General features: G+C 41.7%; 1 protein-coding gene across 9 annotated transcripts in view; it reads left to right on the top strand.

Moving 5' to 3' along the window:
• Positions 1 to 25,688, top strand: part of LOC149285324 (ELAV-like protein 2) — a 47,656-nt gene extending 21,968 nt beyond the window's left edge. For 4 of the 9 annotated variants that reach the window (XM_089495471.1, XM_089495466.1, XM_089495470.1 and 1 more), the window contains 4 exons: positions 6,544 to 6,697; positions 18,147 to 18,372; positions 23,471 to 23,512; positions 25,361 to 25,688. In XM_089495471.1, the coding sequence (XP_089351597.1) occupies positions 6,544 to 6,697; positions 18,147 to 18,372; positions 23,471 to 23,512; positions 25,361 to 25,688 (750 nt within the window). Of the gene's footprint in view, positions 1 to 6,543; positions 6,698 to 18,146; positions 18,373 to 23,470; positions 23,513 to 25,357 lie in introns of all 9 variants that reach the window. The other 5 variants (XM_089495472.1, XM_089495464.1, XM_089495468.1 and 2 more) reach the window with 3 other exon arrangements.
• Positions 25,689 to 26,253: the final 565 nt, after the last annotated feature.

Here is a 26,253-nt window from a genome sequence, read left to right on the forward strand (position 1 = left end):
TTGCTGACAGGCACTTTCACTGCAGCTTCATAGAAGCCTCAGTGTAAGTGAAGGGCAGTAACGCCCAGACCCCCACCAGCTGACAGAGAGGATGATCCTCTGCAGGAGACCTCGATTCTTTGTCAGCCGGTGGGGGTCTGCATGATGTGCACAGACAGCCTCCGTTACTCACCTTCACTTCCGCTGGGGCTTCTACATCAGGTGATGCTGCCACTGCATCGTAGGAGCGGAAGTGGAGGGGAGAGGCGGAAGTTGTCTGTGCGCATCGTACGGACACCCACCGGCTGACAGGGGAATCCAGGTCCCCTGCAGCGTTGCTAGGGATCTGGATTCTAGTGTTATAATCCAATCTGTTTGAGGTCGGATTATATAAGGAGAGGAGTTTTTCAGAGCATTTGCTTTGGGAACAAAAACCTTTTTATAATCGATAAAAATAGACTAATCGATTAATGAAAATCGTCAACGATTTTCATTATCGATTTTATCGATTAGTTGTTTCAGCCCTACTCTGGTCCGAACTGGATCACCTGGTTAACCAGTCAGGCAGTACTGGAACGATCGAGTGGCATTGTGCACAGCTACCATACAATCATAGGTTTTTAGGCACAACTTTTATGATGGCATGGCATGCCTTGAAGCTTTCACTATCTTTACGTAGATCATTTACATGTCTCCTGAATTATGGACCAGGTAGGATTAAAATGAACAACCAATCAAGATAAATTGAGTGTCAGCGTGGTTATTTGTTATGGCACCCAGTATGTTTGGGGCAGTCTGGCAGGGTAGTGTCTGGCCTGCTTACCTGTGGTGATCCACATGGGCTCCCCAGTCACCTGAAAGAACCCATGTAGTGAAGCTTCACCAAGGAGAGGACAAGGTAGATTTAATCATGCCTCCCAGTTGTACCAATTACAAGGAAGTCCTATATAACATACCAGAGTGCTGCTAACCAGTTCTTAACTCTGTCAGTGCTACTTGGTGGCCCTGTGTCCTGATACCACACGTTTCTTGATTCTTAATCCTTTAACTTCAATACTTGTTACTGACACTCGGCATCCTTTCTCAACATCTGGACTGTCTTACCTTTGCCTCTATTTGCTCCCTCTTTATAATTTTTGTAACATTCCTGTGGCTCTGGACCTTTGAGACTTGATTACCACTTTCGCATTGCAACTGTGTATGTCAACACTTTACAAGTGGTCGGCATGAGTTTACTTAATTGGGACTGAGTGTCATGTCAGTCTGTTTGTAAACCCTAGGGGGGGGTCCTCCCTTTAAAGAATAGCACATTTTTGGCCCTCCTCCTTACAAGGTATCATTGATTTTTTTTTTAGATCTATACCTTCGCACTTGTCAACACCTATTGACTTTACGTTGCAATTTAACCCCTTCAGGACCGGGATTTTTAAGCTAGGGTGTCGCTAAAGGACCGGAGCCGTTTTTGTGTTTTTGCTATGTCTTTCTTCAACTGTAATTTCTCTTATCAATTGGTGCACCCACACAAGTAGGGCTTTCATTTGAAACCATATTAATCTGGGTAGTACATTGTTTTGTTTGAAATAAACTGGAAAAGTGGGGAAAAAATGAAAAAAAAAACGAATTTTTTTGTTTTGTATACATACAAATTGTACACACATTGAACCAATGGAAAAAAATATCCCAAATATATTCATTAACTTGTCCTGATTTGGAAACCACCCAACATGGCCAGGATTTTTATCTATTTTGACCAGTATAGGGCAAATATTGCAAGGCATGCATCACGTTTTTGAAATGTAATTTTTTTCAAATTTGGCATGGTAGTCTAATAACTGCAATAGTTGTCACAGATACTGATTATCCCCCCAAAATTATGTTTATGAACAGTAGATAAGTAGATTTTATCGCCAATTGCTGCCAAATTTTGAGGCATTTTTATATATTTTTTGTTTTTTTGCATATGTTGCAATGCTGCTTTAGATTTTATTATATTTTGTATAGAATATGTGCTTTGAGGAAGCTATGAGGGCAAAACTGGAACATGCACATTTTCGTTTTCACATTTGGAATTTTCAGAAATTGGTTTACTGGGCCCATATCCCATTTGGGACATTTTGGAAGCCCCCACTGTAAATTACCCCATAAAAGTATATATTTATGAACAGTAGACAAGTCAAGGTGTTCAACTAGGGTAGTTTTGACAGTTTTCAGCTAGCCATTTCTTCACTGATGTCTGCCAAACTTCACAGGGAAATTATTTTACTGTGTTTTTAACACATACATTTCAATGTTGCACTGAATTTCTTGCACACCATAAGTGCAACAGTGGAAGAAAACAACACATTTTGTTCACCAACATCCCATGAGTCCAACAAGGCCTCGCATGCATGGTTCATGCATTTTTTGAGGAAGCTATGAGGGCAAAACTGGAACATGTGCATTTAAATTATTTTTAATATTTTTTTTTTATCAGATTACTTGTAAGTGACAGGTTTAGGCTGCTGACATCAATCAGGGAGACTGATCAATAATCAGCGACTTAAAATGTCACCGACAAGTCATCAGGTAATAATTATGATTTTTTTTATTTATTAATAATTTGTGTTTTTTCATAATTAACCTAGATGACCCCTCTCTTTATAGAGCAGGGTCATCCGTGGGCTGCCATAATGATCCGATCACTCCTATTGGCCAGGAGCGATCTGATCAGCCCAGCATTTGACCTGGAAGCACCCTGGACTTTCAGGTCAGTGCTGTTTTTTGTTTTGTTTTTTTATTTTTTCACATTTTTGTTTTAATTTTTTAAATTTTTTTTTTTTAACTCTTTCAATGCTGATGCTCCATTGAAGCACAGCATTGACTGATATTTAGTCCCCACAAGCTTGATCGTGGGCTTGGGGGCGGGTTTAGAGAGGCTGTGCTGTCTGCCCAGACTCCTGGGCAGACAGCAGCAGCAGCGCCCCCACGATCACCACGATTGTGGTGATGTGGGGGCGGTTTTTGGAGGAGACGTACCTGGTACGTCCCGGTCTACCGGTGACCTGTAACCAGGAATTACCAGGTATGTCCCGGACCTGAAGGGGTTAACATGTATGTTTCATGAGTAGGCTGTATGTAAACAGATCATTAACGAAAATGTCTTTGAAAGTAAATATCAGCCACTTGCTATTCTAGCTGGATTATTTCTTACACGCTCTGTAGGAATTCCTCACACCTGAAGGTGAATGTTCACCCAATTAACTCATGTGGAAGACTTGAGCATTTCGTGCACAGATATACAACAATACAACATCACTTAAACCGGATTGATCCCAAGTCAAACATGCTACAGGAATACTGTCAGACGCTTCTCTCTGGATTAATCAAATACCTCAAGTCCAAGGATACTTTATTATTAATGCTTTTATCATTTGGTCAGGGAGGCAGTTCTTATCACATCCACTATTGGTACCACGCACTCAAGAAATAAAAATAAAATATTTGTGTATGAAACTCTTTAATAGTCATTTGATGGAGCTTAGTCCAACTGAGGGTTACATCAATTCTGGAGAGGGAGCAGGGAGAGAAGGAAACCCCAGCAAAAAGTGGTAAAACAGCCAAAACATTCAGTGACATACGTGCCAGGCATGTGTTTTGGGGTTGCGATGTTGTGTGGTCTTTGATACCAAAGAGCGGTGAGAGGCCTAAGATAATTACGTGGGTTATTAACAGTGTGCCAGGCACTAAAATAATCTAGAGACAAGTAGGATTTTAGGGCAAACAGAGGGGACTAAATTTAACATGAATGCCAGAAAGGCCTTGGGAAGTGGATATTCCCAGAGCGTGGCAAAGGGCTGCATGCACATAGCACACTGATGGGATGGAGTGGCTTGGAAATTAGCAAAATGTGAAGTCCTAGTAATTGTGCTGACTGAGTTTTTGAATATCTTGCTACCCCTTTTCCAAAATGCGATGGCGGTGACTGTTGACCCCTCTGAAAGGAGTGTCTCTGCCATAGGTCATACTCGGAGAAAGCTTTCCAGTTTACATTAAAAAGATTTTTTTTGTGTGGAGAAGTTTGAAATGAAAAAGCTATTTTCTATTTTCGAAGTGTTTAATATTTTTGTGGTAGGCACAGTGTGAATATAAAGATTAATCTCTGGAAGCATGTATATTTTCTATCTATACCAGCATGAGTTTAACGATCAGAAGCATGTCGGATCTCTGCAGAATACATCTTTTTATTTAATTATACCCCCCACGGCTTCTTTCAGTGACTCAATTCAATGTTAACTTGTCCATCCTCTCTTGCTTTATATTGCATTGTGCGTGTATTCGTAAGCTTTTTTTCCCCCCTTAAATCCCTGTAAAGAACCTACTATTCACAATGATGTGATATATTTCTGACCAGAGAACAAAGAAAATGTTGGATGAGGGAATCTTTTGCAGAGCTTCTTTGTGAATGTATTCTACTGTATACTAATATGTTCAGTATGGAATTTAATAGGAATATGTGGGAAAAGATTACAATACATGTCCACTGCATTAAGAAGTGTTAAACAGAATGGGTACATGCTAACCTCTTTGATCAATAGATTGGTTTTGCTAACTCCTAACACAGGTTTTGAGAATAGAGATAACTGATCCACTTAGTTGAAAGTTTTGTATGTGAAAAGATGTAGTAGTTTAATCATATTTTGGTATCCAAAAAAGAGCAGGAAAAGATAAGATGCTTCAGCCATCGTGTGGACACTGATACACATGTGGCATAAATAAGTTTCTGCAAGTCTATGAATAACAGGGTGTGTAGCAAAGGGAATGTAATAGAAGCCTAATTATATGCGGTGGAGAGGTTATAATCTTTTGATGCAAAATTGCAAATATAAATCTCCTTATCATAGAGCACTAGCATGGAAACACCTGTAAGTTATAATAATTTTGCTTTATGAAGTTTAAAGCGGTTTATACACGTGTGTGATATATATTGAGGCCCACACAACTGCCGCTCACAGGATATTTTCTCTTTTTCGGACCATTTTCTGTAAACCCTAGAGATGGTTGTGCGTGAAAATCCCAGTAGGTCAGCAGTTTATGAAATACTCAGACCAGCCCGTCTGGCACCATGTATCTGTGTGTGTGTATATGTATGTATATATGTATGTATATATAATAATATGCATTTACTATAGTGTTGTTGGGTGTGTGTATGTATAGTGTTGGAGTCTGTGTGTATGCTCTATTGTTGCATCTCGATTGTAAGCTTGTTTGAGCAGGGCCCTCCGCACCTGTTGTCTCTAGGTCAAATTATGTTACATACTAATGTCCTGTCCACATACATTTGTACAGAATTTGACGGCGCTATATAAAACAATTCAGTACGTGTATGCATATGTATAGCGTATAGCATCTGTATGTCTACTGTATTGTAGTGTCAGCTTCAGTGTTTCTATGTTTGTATAGTATTAGTGTATTTTTATATATGTATAGTGTTTGCCAGTGTTTGTTACAGTATGGCATTATCGTGTGTATCATATTAGTGTATGGTGTTGGAATGTGTGTACTAGCACACAAAAGAGAGCCCTGCACTCAAACTCCCATCATTCTTGGGCGGCAGCAACGGCTATAGTATTCATCAGCCCAAAATACATAGAACAAACACCGAAAAATAGTTACCTGCGCACTATCCCAAACACCTGTGCTTATATAGACAAATGGAGGTTTTTAGTTTCACTCCAATGGCCATAAAAATGGAAGCTCGCCTGCCACGTCACGGCAAACCTCTTAGGCGAGTCCTACACTATACAATTCACCTCACTGCTGTGAGCTAAAGGTAAAAATCTCTGAGACAAAGAGGGGTATTCTCTTAACCCCTACACATTTATTAGCCCTTAATAGGGACCACATGGGGTGGGCGGCAGCAATAGCAACCTGGCTGTGAGATATAAAATTAAGACAAACACACAAAAGAGAGCCCTGTGCTCAAACTCCCATCATTCTTGGGCGGCAGCAACGGCTATAGTATTACTATTGCTGCCGCCCACCCCATGTGGTCCCTATTAAGGGCTAATAAATGTGTAGGGGTTAAGAGAATACCCCTCTTTGTCTCATTAGAGATTTTTACCTTTAGCTCACAGCAGCGAGGTGAATTGTATAGTGTAGGACTCGCCTAAGAGGTTTGCCGTGACGTGGCAGGCGAGCTTCCATTTTAATGGCCATTGGAGTGAAAGTAAAAACCTCCATTTGTCTATATAAGCACAGGTGTTTGGGATAGTGCGCAGGTAACTATTTTTTCCCTGCCCATTTAGTTCGGCTGAAAATTCAGGGGCATTTCGTTGCCCAGTGCCCACATTCACTCTCTCGCAATACTTCACTCATTGTCGTTCACTCTGTCACTATCTCTAACTCTTGTACTTGGTGGTGCTTTTGTATTAAATTGTAGACTTTAAATAAATGACTAATATTGTCCTTAAATTAATTTAATATTTTGTGCTATAAGCCATTGGTACTATTTTTTTTGCATTTCTTAGTTACTGAAATTTGTTACAGTTGCTTTCTCTGTTGGCTGTTTTTTTTTTTTTTTTACAGGTATCCTATGCTCGCCCAAGCTCAGCTTCCATTAGGGATGCAAATTTATATGTTTCAGGACTTCCAAAAACAATGACCCAGAAGGAGCTGGAACAGTTATTTTCCCAGTATGGGAGAATTATTACGTCGCGTATCCTAGTTGACCAAGTAACAGGTAAGTTTATTTGATTTTATATAATGTGTTGAGTATATGTATAGTGTGTGTTTGTGTGTGTGTATACATACTCTGTAAGCTGCCTAGTTGTGACATACTCAAATACCGCAATCTTGCCTCTAGAACATATCAAAGGTGGTGATATGTGGGCCAGAAAATGCAATTTTCTGCTGGAATTGTTCATAAATATGCATGCACGAAAATAGATTGTTGAATGTAGTGAGCCAGCCTGAGTCATTTCCACCCTAAAGGTGCAGTTTTGAAAGCTGTTTCATGGCTTGTAATAAATTTACAGCTGCTATAATCTTCATTTCCAAGCTGTTGCGTGAAAATAGTCCCTTTGCTCCTTCTAAAATGCTAATAAATGTATTTTTTTTTTAGAAAGTGAAATTTATTGCAGGAATGCACAGCTGGCTTTTCGAGGCAAAGATTAGACACCAATCCTATGTTTGTAATTGGTAGTAAGGCAAATATCCAGGTTGCGTTATTGAACGTTGGCTTGTAGAAGCAGTATGATTTGACAGACCTGTCAAAATCTCAAGTCGTTCACAAAACTTACTGGTGAATTGATTAACTCGTACACCGTTCTATGCGAATGTGTTGAGCGTGTTTTTTTTTGTTTGTTTGTTTTCTTGTAAATACTGCATACATTCTAAAAATTGATATAGTTTGTGTGCTTTCACTTTTACGATTTATGGATATATGCAGCTTGCAAGTCAATGACAATATGAAACGTAGAACATGGGAATTGAATGTTACCTAGAGAAAAGGGTTAAACCTCTGCTTTATTATGCCTTATAATTAGATCCACAGCAGTTATTTCTGAAATCTTCTGCAAATAGTTAATTTTGCTGTTTTCCGTAGGGTGTCTTGTGTTTGCCAGATATACTTAACACGCAGTATTTAACCCCTTCGTGACAATGGCAGTTTTAACATTTCTGCGGTACTCGTGTTTAGCTGTAATTTTCTTCTTTCGGAGTTTAGAAGTAACCAATGTTTGGGGGTTTTTTTTGTGTTTTTTTTTCTGCACGTTACAGGGCAAAAATGTAAAGTTGCTATTTCAAAACCATATTTTCCATATCTGGTAATTCCGCCCCCATGTGCTATTTGGGACATGTTTGAGCCGTCCAATGCAATATACCCCATGAAACCATATATTTTTGAAAACTAGACACCTCAAGGTATTTCAAGTACTAGTGTTTTTAACCCCTTGGCTGCTAAGCCATTTCCCACCTGGGTGCTAAGCTGGTTTTCGGCATTTTGGTGCATCTCTCGTTTAAACGCGTTTAGAAGTACATTTCTTTGGAATAAACTATACAAACCATATATTGTTTTTTTCAGCACACCCAGCAGATTCCAAATATACCATTTTTATATATGTATGTCTCATTAGGTTTGCAAAATAAAGACAAAAATGGGGAAAAGTGTATTTTTTTTCACTTCCGACTCAATAAAAACTAGTTTGTAATTTTATTTTTCTAATCTCTAATATCAAAACCTGTGTTGCTAAATATTTGTAGTAGGTAACCGGTCTAAAATAAACAGAAACTGAGAACAGTAGACTGTTTTTCTAATATTTTATAGCTAAAAGTTAAATTTACTAGACTATCACAAAAGACATCTTTAAATTTAATGCGTGGCTGCCGTCAATTTAACAGTTCTAGCTGCCTGGGATGTTAAAATATGCCAACAAAACTATATATTTTTAGAAACTACACCCCCAGCTGCAGCAAATGAGGTCTTATTTGTATCAATAATCTGACGTGCACAACAAAGTGAATATCACACTTATAAAAATTATTATTTTTTTAATTAAAAGCGACAAGTTAATCTATGTCTTGCGCACTCCAGTCTTGTGCTACGAATACATGCAGCCCCTCATTTGATGTGCCAAGGGGTGTAGTTTCTGAAAATATATACTTTATGTACCATAATTTAACTTTCCAGGTGTCTAGAGCTGTCTAAATGCAGCCATCACCCCTAAATGTTTTAAGACAATTTTTTAACAAGATTCTCAAATCTGCCATATCTGAAGTTAGTGGTCTAGACATCAGGGAAGTTAAATTAGGGTACTTTGGAAGTTAAATTAGGGTACATAAAGTACACATTTCAAGAAACTACACCCCTTGGCGCTTCAAATGAGGGGCTACATGTATTTCTAGGACAAAAGTTGAGTGCACAAATAATGATGGAATATGTCGCTTTGGCTAGAAATTTTTTTCTAACCATAGCGACATGTTCATTTGTGTCTTGCGAACTCCAGGTTTGTACTAGAAACACATGCAGCCCCTCATTTGATGCGCCAAGGGGTGTTGTTTTTGCAAATGTGTACTTTTTGTGCCATAATTTAACTTCTTACATGAGCAGCAATGCCACGTCAAGGCTTCAACCCTAATTACTGACCATTCACACGCCTTTCATATCTCCATTCCATCGCAGAAGCACACACCATACTTTTCATACATTCACTCGCAGAAGCACACCATTCTTTCCCCTTACAATCCCAAAGAAATTATGGTAAAGGGATAAAAAAAAAATCACTTTTACAGCAAAAATAAGTTTAGCAGTAAAAATGCAAGGAGCTCCAGGGATGAGATGGTTACTCACGTACTGCACAGGCTAAATGGCTGATTTTAATATTTACAGTTCATCAGGATTTCAAAAATTGCCCTCCCCTACCATTGGCTAAATTTAACCCCATGATCAAAGGGATCATGGGGTTTAAATTTAGTATCGGCCATTTTTAAAAAGGGAATGTGACTTTTTTCATAGCTATATGATCACTGTGGTAACATTGGCTACCACAGTGATCATTTAGCTAGAATATTGAAACTTATTAAATAAGTTAAACTAGTTAATGTTTAGATCATTTAATTTGGGTGTCTCTAGGCAATTTTTTATCTTTATTTATCTTCCTTTAGAGACCCCCAAATTTTTTTACTTTTTTTTGTACATTTATTTTTTAACTTAATATTTTTTATTCTTTTTAACATGCATTATACCATTGGAAAGGTGAGATGATTACCTTTCTAATGGTATATGTTGGGGGTCTGATATACAGGCATCTAAGCAGCATGCCCCCATACCGCTTTAACTGACAATTGTCAGTTATTAATAAAGTTGCACGGTGACGTCAAAGTTTAGCAGCGTAGCCGGTAACAATAGCCAGAGGGTCAGGATAGAAGACAGCAGCATAGCTGGTAACAATAGCCAAAGGGTCAGGGTTGGCGATAGCAGCGTAGTCAGTATCAATAGCCAAAGGGTCAGGATTGGAGATAGCAGCGTAGTCGGTATCAATAGCCAAAGGGTTAATAACAGGAATCAGGAGAGAACAACAATGTAGCTCTTAACAGCACAATAACTGAGCACTGAATGATTCTCAGTGCTCATTTTTAAATCTACCACCAGAGGTCGCCCTTCCCCCTGTACGTGCTGACGGTGGTGTGTGTTCCCCGCCCTCTCCATTCAGGAGTGAATAAGGAGAGGTGGGGGGCGCGCGTGCGCTCTCTCAGACCAGCATCGTGGCAGGAGCGGTGAGAGTGGCGGTGTGGGAGCTGGTACCCGCAGTCAGCGGGTACTCAGGTGAGTGACTGCGGTGGGGGGTTTTCCGTGGACCTTGACAGTACCCCCCCCTGAGTGGAGGCCTTGCGACTCTAGAAGGTCCTGGGCCATTCAGATGACGATGGAAAGCAGAGATGAGGTCGGGAGCATGGACTTTGTGAGCTGATTCCCATAAATCTTCATTGGGGTCATACTGTTTCCAGCGGATCAGGTACTGGAGGCGACCGTAATGTCGTTGTGAGTCCAGAATCTCCTCCACCTCATATTCTTCAATGTCGTCAATCAGGACAGGAGCAGGAGGATCAGGTCGTCTGTTAGGAAAGGGATTCTCCTTCCATGGTTTTAGGAGACATACGTGAAAAACAGGGTGAACAGACATGGTGTCTGGCAATTCGAGTTCCACCACCAAAGGGGAAATGAGATGACAGATACGAAAAGGTCCTATGTACCTTGGGCCCAACTTCTTAGAGGGATAGTTGAGATGGAGGTGTTTGGTTGATAGCCAGACCATGTCGCCCATATGATATATTGGGACTTCAGTACGGTGTTGATCTGCAAAACGTTTGTGTTGTTGTTGAGTCTTTTGTAGTGTCTCGCGAAGGGTTTCGAATGTTCTGGTGAGTTTGCAAACGTGTTCGGATACTGAAGGAACAGCACATGAAATGGGAGAGCCCGGAAGCATAGCAGGATGGCATCCATGATTGGCATAAAAAGGGGACATCTTAATGGAGAGATGAGTATGGTTATTATAAGCAAACTCGGCTAAAGGTAGGTAATGGTCCCAATCATCTTGGAGATAAGAAGTGAAGCAGCGCAGGTACTGTTCCAGAGTTTGATTCGTGCGTTCCGTCTGGCCGTTACTCTGTGGGTGGAATGCCGTAGATGGGGACCGGTGAACGTGTAACTGTTCGCAGAAAGCCTTCCCAAAGTGTGAGGTGAATTGGGAGCTGCGATCCGTAACTATTCTCGTGGGTAAGCCGTGAAGGCGGAAGATTTCACCTATGAACAGTGCGGTTGTCTCGGTGGCGGAAGGGAGATGGTTAAACGGGAGGAAGTGCGCCATCTTCGTAAAGCGGTCGACCACAACCATGATCGTAGTCTGATTATTGGAAGACGGTAAGTCAGTAATAAAATCTGCTGTAATATCAGTCCAGGGTCCCGAAGGAATAGGAAGGGATTCTAAGAGACCAGCTGTTTTTTGATGGATCTCTTTGGAGCGGGCACAGGTACCACAGGAGTTCACGAAGGATATTGCATCTTTTTTTCATCTCGGGCCACCAGAATGAGCGCTGGATCAGGTCAAGAGTTTGATGCCCCCGTGACCAGCAGCGGGAGTGTCGTGAAATGACTGTAAAATCTGTAAACGATCCTCAGGTGGAACATAAAGTTGTTGTAAAGATAAAAACCCTTTTCATGACGTAATCCGTGAATCTCAGGTGGGCTAGTTCTGCTAGAATGTTGATGTACTGAATCCCAAACCGAATAAGTTACAGCCAAAAAGTGGTTAGAGGATAGAACGGTATCCTGATCTGGCGGAGCTGCTGCAGGAAGTTCATGCATTCTGGACAGGGAGTCTGCCTTGGTGTTGCGAGGACCCGGACAGTAGGTAATATGTAACGGAAATCGGGTAAAAAATAAAGACCACCTGGCTAGCCGTGGTTGCAAACGTCTGGCGGATCAAAGATATTCTAGGTTTTTATGATCCGTGAAGACCGTAATGGAGTGAAGGGCCCCTTCGAGGAGATGTCGCCACTCCAGTGCAAGCTTTATGGCTTACAATTCCCGTTCGCCGATGCAATAGTTTCTCTCGGCTGGTGTGAGAGTCCTTGAGAAGAAAGCTACTGGGTGCAATTGGCTGTCAACGTCCTGTCGCTGGGAAAGGATGGCACCGACGGCGGTGTCGGATGCGTCAACCTCCAGTGTATAGGGTCTTTGAGAATCCGGTAATTGGAGTATGGGGGAGGAAGAAAATTTCTTTTTTAGGTGATCGAAGGCTTTCTGAGCCGCTTCGGTCCAGTTAAATCTTTGTTTCTTTGATGAGAGCGTGGTAATAGGTTGTATTATGTGGGAAAAGTTACAAATAAGTTTACGATAAAAAATTAGCAAAACCAACAACCGTCGGGCACCCTTACGGCCTGTAGGAGCTGACCACTTGAGAATTACAGAGACTTTCTTTGGATCCATCTCAATACTTGTTGGGGATAGTATATATCCGAGGAATTCAATTCTTTGCACTTCGAACACACACTTTTCTAATTTAATATATAGTCCGTGTTTTCTTAAACGAGACAATACTTGACACACATGCTTCCGATGCTCCTCTAGTGACTGAGAGTACACCAAATCATCTAAGTACACTATTACAAAATGATCTAGGATGTCGTGGAATATATCATTTACAAAGTGTTGGAAGGTGGCTGCAGCATTGCATAGGCCAAACGGCATCACTAGATATTCAAAATGTCCGTAGCGACACCGAAAAGCAGTTTTCCACTCGTCATCCTTCCGTATTCTAACCAGATTGTATGCACCACGGAGGTCCAGCTTGGTGAAGATTTTGGCAGAACGCACATGCTCTAGTAACTCAGAGATTAAGGGTAACGGGTAGCGATTCTTCACCGTGATGTTGAGTTCCCGGCAGTCGACACAGGGATGCAAACCCCCATCTTTCTTGTGTACAAAGAAGATGCCGGGTCCCGCAGGTGAAGCGGAAGGACGTATAAAACCTTTTGCCAGGTTATCCTTTATATATTCTTTTAATGAGACGAGTTCTGGCTCTGAGAGGGGATAGATACGGCCGAAGGGGATATAGCCGCACCTGGCAAAAGGTCGATAGGACAATCATACGGTCTGGAGGGGGGAAGTTTATCGGCACTTTTCTTCTCAAAGACATCTTTGAATTGATAATAGGGAAGGGGAATTTCTTGTAAAAGCATAACTTGTCTGTGGCAGATGGATTCAGTCTTTATGCAACGGATGGTGCACTGAGTGGAAGTAAATTGAAGCACGCCAGTCTCCCAGTTGAAACAAGGATTATGCTTCCTAAGCCATGGGAGGCCCAGGATAATAGGAGATACCGGAGAGGGAACAACGTCGAATTGGATGGTCTCGATATGGCCAATCCCTATTTGGAGGGTCAAAGGGATGGTCTCCCTGACAATAGGGCCGGTCTTAAGAGGGCTTCCGTCCACCAGTTGGATAGAGACTGGGTTTTTCTTGCAACGTGTAGGGATGTTCAAAATCTGAAGTGTCTTGGCGTCAATTAAGTTTCAGCTGGCGCCGGAATCTATCGTGGCTAGGAGACGGATCTCCCCTTTAATCCGCTGCAACGGTACGGAAATGGATAGGTGAGGTGATAGACAAGGTTTTTTTCCAGAATTAACATGAAACAGGGTGGTTGGTTTCTTACCCTGAGGATAGCGATTACGGGTTCTACAGTCTTTGTAGGTATGGCCGGGTCTGCCGCAGTACATACAGAGGTTCAGGGCTCTGCGACGTTCTTTTTCCGCAGCCGAGAGTGGTCCTTGTATTATGCCGATCTGCATGGGTTCCTCTGTAGGAGGAGAGGGTGCCCTGGGAAGGGTACGTACAGGTGTCCAGCTAGAAGACGTGGCTTGTCGCTCGGATCGCCTCTGCTGGAGCCTTCTATCAATTTGTGTGGCCAGGCGCACAAACTCTTCCAAAGAGGACGGAACAGAAGTGCGGGCTAATTCATCCTTTATGGCCTCCGATAAACCCCAGCAAAATTGGTCGTGGAGTGCTGGTTTGTTCCAGTTAGACTCTAAGCCCAGACGCCAAAACTCTGTGATGTATTCCTCTACTGGCCGCCAGCCTTGTTTCAAGGCACGTATAGTAGTAGCAACGGAGGACATTCTGAAGGGGTCCTCATAGAGGGAATCCAGAGCTTCACGTAAGGAATGCCAAGAGTCCAACAGTGGGCTATTACTGTGTAAAAGATGGTGTGCCCAGAGTTGAGGTTCACCAGAGAGTAAGGCTATAGCAGTATGTACTTTGACGTAGTTGGTAGGGTAGGTCCGGGGTTTAAGGCGAAACAGGATCTCACAGGACGTGATGAAAACACGATAAGCCTTATGATCTCCTGAAAACCGTTCCGGTAATGGGATTTGGGGTTCGAGGGCTGTAGCGCCCTCAGCGACTGGGGGTGCTGACATAGGAGTAGGTGGAACTTGCTCGGTAACTGCAGGTGATGCACCTGTTGCCGTAGATGCTGTTGGTCAGCCCGCAGATCATGGAGCGTCTGTTGAAAACTGGTCAACTGCTGTGTAAGGGCAGTGATAGTGTCAGCTAATCCTGCGGGTTCCATGACAGGCTCAGTTATTATGTCAGGATCAAGGTGAGGAACCAGATATGCAGGAAAACCCAGCAAAGTCCAAATCAAACCAAAGGTTTAGCAGCGTAGCCGGTAACAATAGCCAGAGGGTCAGGATAGGAGACAGCAACGTAGTCGGTAACAATAGCCAAAGGGTCAGGGTTGGAGAGAGCAGCGTAGTCGGTATCAATAGCCAAAGGGTTAATAACAGGAATCAGGAGAGAACAACAATGTAGCTCTTAACAGCACAATAACTGAGCACTGAATGATTCTCAGTGCTCATTTTTAAATCTACCACCAGAGGTCGCCCTTCCCCCTGTACGTGCTGACGGTGGAGTGTGTTCCCCGCCCTCTCCATTCAGGAGTGAATAAGGAGAGGTGGGGGCGTGTGCGCTCTCTGAGACCGGCATCGTGGCAGGAGCGGTGAGAGTGGCGGCGTGGGAGCTGGTACCCGCAGTCGGCGGGTACTCAGGTGAGTGACTTCCCTGGGGGGTTTTCCGTGGACCCTGACAGTCACTGTCAAACAACCTAATCTGTTCAGCAGCATCTCCTGAGTACAGTGATAACCCACATGCAAGGGTATGGCGGGTTGTATGGGGGATAAAATGCCACATTTGGGATGTGTGCATTTTTCAAATTGTAAATTTGACATGTGGTCATCCTTCCCAGTGTGCTAATTAGGACATTTTTTTTTACCTGGACAATTCAATTTACCCCATCAAATCATAAATTTTTTAATATGCCAGTATTTTAACTTTTCATGCGAGAATGGTTTGAAGCTATAGCACTTATTTAACCCCTTAATGACAATTGCCGGCTCTGGCACATCATGCACTAACATCAGGTTAGTGACAATTGACGTGCCAGGACCGCCATGTCTTTAAATGGGTGTTGCTGAGAAGTCAATGTAATAATTTCATTGAAATTGCATTAAAGCTTTGTTGAAATTGACACTCGACACCGCAGCAACACCGAGATTGGCATCAGGGGCCCTGTCTGGCCCCTCCCCGGGGCGTCAACATCCGCCATACATTGTATGGCGGACGCTCGTTTTAAAAGCATTTAGGAGGCGATCAACAATCACCTCCTAAACTTCAATGGTGTCGCTGGAATGCCTGGATCAGGAGGCATTCAGCGACGCCAAATACCCAAGGAAGGGCTGTGACCGCTCCGCTGCAAGTGATCTTCGCCATCCGCAAGATGGCGGCCGCCCGGTAAAAACATAATAAAGATGAAAAAGTTTGCTAGATGGTCTCCAGACCCTCTAGAGAACTCTGGCTCTACTTGCAGGTTGAATACAGGTACTCTGGCTCTACTTGCAGGTTGAATACAGGTACTGCATTCAACCATGCAAGTCAATGGAGCCCAGCTTTCTAATCAGTGTGATTAGTAAAAATAAAATAAAAAATTAAATTAATAATTAGAAAAAAATTGTTTATAAAACAGTAAAATGTCAAGAATTTCCCACTGATGTCACTATCAGGGAAACCTTCAAGTTGAAAAAAGTAAAAAAATAAATAAAATAAAAAGGCCAAAACTTTATATATAAAAATTAAATTAGCACATTAGCTTAAAACAATTCTCGCATGGAAAGAGTTATAATACTGGCAAATTAAATGGCAATGAGGTGTCTACTTTTAAAAAATGTATGATTTGATGGGGTAAATTGAATTGGCCGGGTTCAACAATGTCCCAATTAACACGGGGGGAGGGGTGGCCACACATGCATGTGGGGGTATCACTGTACTCGGGAGATGTTGACGAACACATATTGGGGTGTTGTGTGACAGCGACATATACCAGGAGCTGTAAATTAATACATAAAGTAGGTGTGTGGGAGAAAAATACACACAAAAAAATACTACTGCAAACTTTGAAAAAATGCTGGTGGTAAAATGTGTACATGCAAAGAGTTAAAATACCCTGGGGTGTCTAGTTTTCACAAATATATGGTTTTGTTGGGCACGCTGAAATGTAGTGGATCCCCAAATGCCAAAGTTCAACATTGAAAAATGTGCATGCCCCAAATGTGGCCCTTTTGCCCCCAAGCAGCCAGGCAAAATCATTCATGTGGGGTATCGCTGTACTCAAGAGATGTTGCTGAACACATATTGGGGTGTTTTATGATAGTGACATATACCAGAACCTGTTTATTCATACCTGAAGTAAAATGTGTGTGACTAAACAAATGCAAAAAATTACTACCACAAAGTTTGACAAAGACTGGTAGTAGATATGGTGGATGGAAAGAGTTAAAATACTAGCATCTGAAATACCCTGGGGTGTCTAGTTTAAAAAAAAAATATATGATTTGATGGGGTAAATTGCATTGGCCAGCTTCAAAGATACCCGAAATGGCACATGGGGGAAGAATTACCAGACTTGGAAAAAATGGCTTTGAAATAGCAAAACTCTACCTGTACTTATTGCCCCATAACGTGTAGAAAAAAAGCAAAAAAACATAAAAACATTGGGTATTTCTAAACTCAGGACAAATAGTAGAATCTATTTAGCAGGTTTTTTCGTTACCTTTTATAGATGAGTAAAAGATTTTTCAACTAAAAGTTAGAAAACATTTTTTCTCAATTTTTCACCATATTTTATACTTTTTTTAATAGTAAATAATATGATGCAATCAAAACAATGTCATCTAAAGCCCTTGTCCTGAAAAAAAAATCTAACTTGTGTGGGTTCAGTAAACGCGAAAGAAGAAAATTACAGCTAAACACAAGCAGCGCAGAAATGTTAAAACGCCCATTGTCACGAAGGGTACAAAAAGTAAAATCAGCCTTTGTCACGAAGGGGTTAAGGATGTACTTATTTATTTTTTTTAAATATAAACTGGAAGGTTAAATTCACTAGAAAGCTGGGCTCCATTGGCTTGTATGCAGTACCTGTATTCAACCTGCAAGGGGAGCCAGAGTTCTTAGGAGGTTCAGGAGAGACCCTCTTGGAAACGTGGAAAAAAAAAAAATGTAAAGGACGCCGCCATCTTGCCAGTGACAAAATCTCTTGCAGTGGCAGTTGTGACCATTCTCCAGTGCGTCCTCGGGTGGGTTTTCGGTGTCGCTCAATCCCTTTTTCCTCGACACCATTGAAGCTCTTCTAAAACGGGTGTCCGCCGCCAAACAATGTATGGCGGATGATGACGCCCCGGGGAGGGGCCCAGATATGGCCCTGACGCCGATCTTGGTGTTGCTGAATCCCTCGAGGCATTACAGCAACACCGTTTGGGTGAAGAAAGCAACCGCTACACCCGTTTAAAGTCATGACGTGCCAGGCACGTCAATTGTGTAACTGTTTTTGTGTGACGTGCCTGGACTGTCAATTGTCGTCAAAGGGTTACGTTTTCACTGCCATTATGTTTTGTTCTGTGAACTATTTTATAGGAGTCTAAAAGTTTTGACGAAAGATACTGGCTCCAGCAATGACTTTGCTTGCAAGCAACTCCCCGTTTTGAAAATATCATGTTTCAGTTTTAAAAGTGTAAAATTGCTAAGGAAACATTGTGTGAATAATTTTAGTTTACCTGCCACTTTTAATTATTTTTATATATAGGTGTATCAAGAGGAGTTGGCTTCATTCGTTTTGACAAAAGGATTGAGGCAGAGGAAGCAATCAAAGGCCTCAATGGACAAAAGCCTCCAGGAGCAACAGAGCCCATCACTGTTAAGTTTGCAAACAACCCAAGCCAAAAAGTGAATCACACCATTCTTTCCCAGTTATACCAGTCCCCAAACAGGAGATACCCTGGACCACTTGCTCAGCAGGCTCAACGTTTTAGGTTGGTATTAGAATGTTTGATCACCAGTGTAACAAACTGTCCCAAATGGCTCTGGCCTTGTTTCTACATTGAGAAAGCGTGTCAACCTCGCCTTCCCCAAACCTGTATTGCCTGTTAGAGCTTTTATGTTTGTTGCAGGTTGAAAGGCTGTAGATTCATTTTCTTGTCTTCTATTTTGTAACATGAAACATCTTGTCTGAGTTATTAACATTTTGCTTATCAATCTGTTGATGCTAAAAATGTTTTCAATGGAGACTGCTTTCGGTAGCAGAGGAGTTAACTTAACTGTGAAGGATCCTACTGCAGTAATACACTGGACTCTGCACAATGGACTACAATATGTGCTTTCCACAGGGCTGGAGTGATATATTGAGCATTATGTCTTGATAGATGCATCCATAATTTTCAGATATAAATGTTTTGTTTTTCCCCACTCATGGATCAGTGGGCAACGTAATATAGTGCAATTTATTCTGTGCCACTTCAGTGTATCAGATGGAGAGGGACCAAATTTTATGCAAATTTGTTGGAATTACTGTGGGCTTTTTATGACAGACAATAGTTGTAGCGAAAAGGCAGTGTCTTTCCAGAAAGATCTTCTAAGCTTGTTTGTGCCAGCAGTATCAAAACATCATTCGTTTCTGCTGCTGGAGGAAATATAACTAACTTGAGTGAACAATGCAATAGGGCTAAAACTATTTTCATAATCGATTAGTTGGCCAATTTTTTTTCCCGTTTAAAATAATTTAATGAACAGGATGTTGAAAACAGCAGAATAAAAAAACTTTGAGAAATGCATTTTTTTGTTCCCCGACCTGCCCCCCCCCCCCCCAGTTAGGCATATTTGAGCCCAGGCTTGGCTTGCCACACTGCCTCCCAGATATGCATTATACCTCCAGATATTATACCCCCCAGTTATGCCACTCCGCCCTCCCCAGATATGCCTTACATTCCCCAGATATGCCTTATACCCTAGATATGCCACTCTGCCCCACCTGATATGCCTTATACCCCCTGAGATGTCACTGCCCCCCCCAGCATTTGCTCTGAAAAAACCCTCATCTTATATTCGATAAAATCTATTCAACTAATTGATGATAAAATGATTCATTATTGATTTTATCTATTAGTTGTTGCAGCCCTACAATGCAATCATAAATGATGATCCTACCGCTTGATATATTTTTCAGCGGTGTTATGTATATTAGTTAAATGCAGAGGAGACATTTTAGTGGTGCAGATTGCACCGGAGGTAGACTTTCCTAAAGAGACTTGAACAAGTTTCCCTGATGCATCTGATCTAGCCACTGTTTGTCTATTTGCTGGTCGGCCCAGGTACAGTTGGGCAATGTAAGAACACAGGCAATCCTTCTAGCTGGCTATGTGAAGAATAATGGATTGGAAAAGACAGATATCGTTTACTAGATCTTGTAATTTCATTTTTCAGTCTAAAAAATAAACCCACCCCATATTGTAAGTATTAATGAATATCTGCTGTCCATTTAACAGTCTATATTCTGCATTGGGAAGATAAGTGAAATATAGTAGTATGCTTGTATTAACTCAAATTGTATTATAAAGTACATTTTCAATAACAGAGTTCTCAAAATGTCATGTAGAGGTGCGTAACAAAGCAGTATTTAATGGCACTGTAGTTAATGTGACACATTGACAATTACGAGATGCAGGAGGGTATATATTATAAGGTGCAGATTTGTAGCACTGTAAAATATCTAGGGCTGCAACTAACGATTATTTTAAAAAAATTCCAATTTAAAATAATGTAATAAAAAACGTACAATTTACACTTTCATCTCTTTATTGCAATGGCCTCTCGCTATTCACCTTCTTATTTTACTGACATAATAAGACCTACAAGAACCCAAACAGTGTTTCTCAAACTAGGTTTTAATACAAAGTTATTAGTAAATATTAATTCATGTTAACTCTTTCATATTTAATAAAAACTGAGAAAAAAGCCTTGTTTAAATTTTTTTTATTTACCAAACTGCCCCCGGTTATGCACATCTGACCCCCAGCTTGCCACTCTGCCCCATATATGCCTTATACCTCTTATATGCCAGTGATATGCAACTGAGCCCCCTGATATACCTTTTACCCCCAGATATGTTTTATGCCCACCTGATATGCCTAATATCGATATGCCTTATACCCCCTATATGCCCTGAAATTCATAATACCCCCCATACACCACTATAACTCACCCATACACCACTCTGGCTCCCCCCCCTCCAATACACCACCCTGGCTTCTCCCCCTCCCATACACCACTTTGACTCCTCCCCCCTCCCATACTCCACTCTGCCTCCGCCCCCTCCCATACTCCACTCTGGCTCCTCCCCCTCCCATACATCACTTTGCCTCCTCCCCCTCCCATACATCACTTTGCCTCCTCCCCCTCCCATACACCACTCTGGCTCCTCCCCCTCCCATACTCCACTCTGCCTCCTCCCCCCTCCCATACTCCACTCTGCCTCCTGTCAGCCACGGAGGTTCACAAGACACCAGGGAGCCGGGTAGAGAGGCAGAGTGCTGTATGGGAGGGGGAGGAGCCAGAGTGGTGTATGGGAGGGTGGCTCCCATACACCCCTCTGACTCCTCCCCCCTCCCATTCACCGCTCTGCCTCTCTACCCGGCTCCGTTACTGACTTCATAGAAGCCTCAGCGTAAATGAAGGTGAGTAAAGGAGGCTGTCTGTGCGATGCAGACCCCCACTGGCTGTCAGAGGATGATCCTCTGTCAGCCGGTGGGGGTCTAAACGATGCGCACAGACAGCCTCCGTTACTCCCCTTCATTTACGCTGAGGCTTCTATGAAGTCAGTAACTGAGCCGGGTAGAGAGGCAGAGTGATGTATGGGAGGGGGGAGGAGTCAGAGGGGTGTATTGGAGGGGGAGAGAGACGGAAGTGAGAGACCGGCCGACAGTGAGGGGAATCCAGGTCCCCTGCAGCGTTGTGGGGATCTGGATTCTAGTGTTATAATCCCATCTCTGTTTGAGGTCGGATTATAATTTTTATAATTGATAAAAATCGATTCGATTAATCGATAATGAAAATCGTTGACAACGATTTTCATTATCGATTATCGATTTTATCGATTAGTTTCAGCCCTAAAAATATCTAAGGTGCTGTTCCACCTACTCTGCTCAATTTAATGAAACTAAATGTATTAAACACGATTCATTATACTGCCCATACCCTTCCATAACAGAGCTTGATTATTTCTTGAACAATGTCTTCCAGTAACACTTGTGACAGAAGTAGATGATAGGTTGTTGCCATATAAACTGAAAGGGCTGCAGCTTTGCTTACGATTCTAGAGGTGAAACAGCGCCTAAAGTAGGCAGTGGGCAGAATGCGTAAGGAAACGGCTGATTTTAGCACAGCTTTTTGGGGCAGCTGACCCTGATCATTGGCCCCTGTTTTCAGATTACCTCTGGTTGACTTTGTATACAGAATAGATGCATGGTTTGATATCTGTAAAGGTGTTGAGGTGTGAACAAGCAGCTTCCATTGTTCATATGCATACTTTTCATTTAAAAAGCACTTTGTTTAAAGCATGGTTTCGTATCTCCAGTCTTTCTGGGCCTACGCATGGTTGAAAAAGGTCCGGAGTAAGGTTCCAAGCTGAAATCCTAAATCTAGTTTGTGCTGTTTTTTAGAACTTTGTTCTGTGTTCATGATGCAATGTAGGGTGCGGTCACCCCCCCCCCCCATCAATAAACACTCAATGTGTGCGCAGCATCTCATCACCTGCTTCAGTCAGCAGGATTTGTGACTTGGCCACATCAGAAAGCTAGAGCTACACCTACCAAATATGTAACATAGCTTCTTTTGCACAATCTTGTATTTATTTTCCATTCTTAAATACATAAATGACATAGTATAAGAATGCAGCCCAAATATTTTAAAATATGCAGTGTCTACAGTTTTGTCAGGGTTCATTTTAATGACATCATATACCTTGGTTTGCCCATTAACGTATTGACAGCAGGACAGTTTACAACAGTGCTGGCAAGAGCCCTAAGCTTGTCAGACCAGGGTGCTGAACAATATACTATTTGTTTTATATAGAGCCTTCAAATTCCGTAGTGCTGTAAATTTTTATATATATATATTATAGTGTGTGTGCCTGTCAAACCAGTTTACTACAAATATTAAAATGTAAAGACACAATGTTAAAGCCAGCTCCCAAAGCAGTAAGTTAACAATAGCATACAAACAGTATGAATAATAATAAAAAACGCATGTACAAAAGCATCAAAAATAAAAACAAAGCAATCACTTACTGAGCAGAGAGAAGTGCATATACTGAAACAACAACAAAAAAACTAACGTTTTGGTTCTCTGTAGCTATACTATTTTTGACTAGTCTGTTGGGACTTGTATGCTAGCCTTAACTTATTGGATGATTTTGCCTTTGGTATGCGTATTTACCTTTTGATATAATTTGTGTATATTGTATTTATGGTTACGCAGCTTGTTTGTATGCATTTCCACAAATGTTAACTCGGATATATTTTCTTTAGGGCTTGTGGCTTGCACCTGTTTGAAACTTGTACATTTTCATCAATGCCTTTACTCTGCTCAAATTTGTATCATTTAGCATTTTTGGGTGAATGCAATGCAGCAGTTTTTTTTGGCTTTGAAAAAGTTCTCAATCTCTTTAACCAATTTCCGCTAATGTGTTTACATAAATTTTGATAAACCTTGGTTTATGTTATGGCACGACACCAGAGCGCTGGATAGGTTCAGGGACTTAAACTCTTTTACGAATCCACGCGTTTGCATTGTGCTTGGCTTTTTCTTCTAAAGTTGGTACATTTAGTTATTTGGCTTGGTTGTCTTGGCATTATTCACTTTGGCGTTTCAGAGAGTTTTCGTACATGTTTCTTACATTGTGTTTGTGTCCCTGCTTTTTACATATGGATCGATGGTTTATTTCGAACCCCTAAACTATATTCGGTTGCCCATGAATATCACGGGTTATCAAACTGCAATAAAAGCTCTTGCTCCTATCTCAATTGGAAAGGGGCAACGTTTTCTGAGGCTGAACAATCTGCTAAATGTGTTTTGCAGGTTGGATAATCTGCTCAATATGGCTTATGGAGGAATAAAGAGGTAAAACCACAATAGATTTTCGCCTCCCTTCTCAAATTTATTTTCCCCCCTCTATTTTTTTTTTGTGGTCAAGTCGTCACACTGGATATTTCAGTTGGAAAATGTATCTTGTCTGCATGCTACGCTTGCTTGTTTGTGTGCATGTCTTTCCGCGTCGATATATATATATATATATATATATATATATATATATATATATATTGTGAAAGTATCCTTTAGGTCAGGGGTCCTCAAACTTTTTAAACAGGGGGCCAGTTCACGGTCCCTCAGACCGTTGGAGGGCCGGACTATAGTTAAAAAAAAAAAATAAAAAATAAAAAAAATAAAAAACTATGAACAAATACCTATGCACACTGCATATATCTTATTTTGAAGTGAAGAAACAAAACGGGAATAAATACAATATTTAAAATGAAGAACAAGTAAAGTTAAATCAACAAATATACCCTCCCCCCCTAGCCACTATATATCCCCCCACCCACTATATATCCTCTCCCCCCTTACCCACTATATATCCTCTCCCCCCTTACCCACTATATATCCCCCCCCTTACCCACTATATATCCCCCCCCCTTACCCACTATATATCCTCTCCCCCCCACCCACTATATATCCTCTCCCCCCCACCCACTATATATCCTCTCCCCCCTTACCCATTATATATCCTCTCCCCCCTTACCCATTATATATCCTCTCCCCCCTTACCCATTATATATCCTTCCCCCTACCCACTATATACCCTCTCCCCCCTAGCCATTATATACCCCCCCTCACCTTGAAGTCCAGCGACGGGAGCACGATGCTTCTTCCTTCCTGCACCGCTCGCTGGTGCCCGCTGCTTCACTGCTGAGCGCCGTAATATGACGTCATATTTCGGCACCCAGCAGTGAAGCAGCGGGCACCAGCGAGCGGCTTTTAAAGGCTGTCTTCTTTTTTTTGATGCGGGGGAGAACAAGCAACCGCTCGGCGCCCCTCTCTCTCCTCCGCATCAGTGTTTAAAAGCCGCTTGCTGGTGCCTGCTGTTTCACTCGGTTGCCATGAGTGCACGCATGGGACGTCAGTGACGTCCCTGCGTGCGCCTGCTCCCGGCGGTCCCCGCGTTTTTAAAGTAAACGCGTGCCGCAGGGACTTCAGAGGCATCCTTGTGTTCCGAAAGCATCTTTCGGAACACATGGATGTCCTCAGGCAAAAACACCCGGCGGGCCGGGTAAATGCGCTCCGCGGGCCGCATGTGGCCCGCGGGCCGTAGTTTGAGGACCCCTGCTTTAGGTAATACGGGTGGCCTATTCCAACATCTTGGACTAAGAGCCGCTTGGTGGGATACCGGAATTTATCAATTTATCATTATGCTGCAATAGTTTGTATTATATAATTATGTAAATAAACTTAAAATGTCACAAAAATATTCTGTAGTATGGAAACAGAATGTGTTCTCTGAGAGCATAATTTAAAATGTTCTATAAGTTCTCCCCTCAACACAATGTTATTACGTACTCACCTGGTGTTTGTTTTGTTATTATAAGGTATGTGCTTTTTGTCAAGGACGATTTATAAATACAAACATTAAGTGGTATTTCTTACGAGGTGATAGTACTGCACTTTCTATGCATGTTCAGTGTACAGTGTTTTTTTTGTCTCGTATTATGTTTTTGCCCAAACAGTGCTTTTTCCTTGTGTATTCCATCACATCCTTGCATAGATATCTAATACTAGAGCGATTTTGTTGTATTGTCCTGAGACCTTTTATTTTGAAGAGTACATCAGAATGCCATCCTGCAATTTTTCATATGTGATTTGCGCCCTTCCCACTAACACTGGTTTTGTTTAATATTTTTTTTTTTGTAGTAGATTCTCTCCTATGACTATTGACGGCATGACAAGTTTGGCTGGGATTAACTTCCCTGGGCATGCAGGCACGGGATGGTGCATATTTGTTTACAACCTAGCGCCCGACGCAGATGAGAGCATCCTGTGGCAGATGTTTGGTCCGTTTGGAGCTGTCACCAACGTGAAGGTCATCCGTGACTTCAACACCAACAAGTGCAAAGGATTCGGCTTTGTGACTATGACAAACTATGATGAGGCTGCAATGGCTATCGCCAGCCTCAACGGGTATCGCTTGGGGGACCGGGTTTTGCAGGTGTCTTTCAAAACGAGCAAAACGCACAAAGCTTAAAGTAACACTCATTCCCAGTAACACACACAAGCGGCAAAGGCAAGTTGAGAAACTTTATATCTTGGGAACTGTCTTTTGTCCGTTTGGAAGTGAAGTGTGTGTTAGGGTGAGGTAATAGGTAAAGTAACAAAATGGTTTGGCATCCTTAGAACAAGTGACGTTTTGTTGTTGCTGGTCTGAATTTCTTATTTTATGTTTGCGTATGGACTCTAGGCAACAGGTTTGTTACCTGTCTCAATGCATTGTAATGCCTTCTATTAAAGAGTGGTACCTTTTTAAATTTTATTTCAGTGATGGGGATATACTTAATTTTGTTTTTACATATTTGCCTTCAGACCTGCAAGTTAAAGGCTTTTTTTTTTTCTTTTTTTTTTTTTCTGGAATAATGCATTCCATGGTGATATACTGCTGTTTTGATCTACCAAAAGTGTTATTTATTTGGGAGTTAATGTATCTTGTTCGTTATTTATGAAGTGCGGAACCATATTTATTTTGTAACTATTGTTTGGGTTAAAAGTCGGGGTGGGGCTCAGTTATAAAAGCCTATTGTAAGAATACTGGAAAC

Source organism: Sceloporus occidentalis, unplaced genomic scaffold, assembly GCF_023333645.1.
Source record: "Sceloporus occidentalis isolate IW3139 unplaced genomic scaffold, rSceOcc1.0.p SCAF_80, whole genome shotgun sequence".
Taxonomy (NCBI): Eukaryota; Metazoa; Chordata; class Lepidosauria; order Squamata; family Phrynosomatidae; genus Sceloporus; species Sceloporus occidentalis.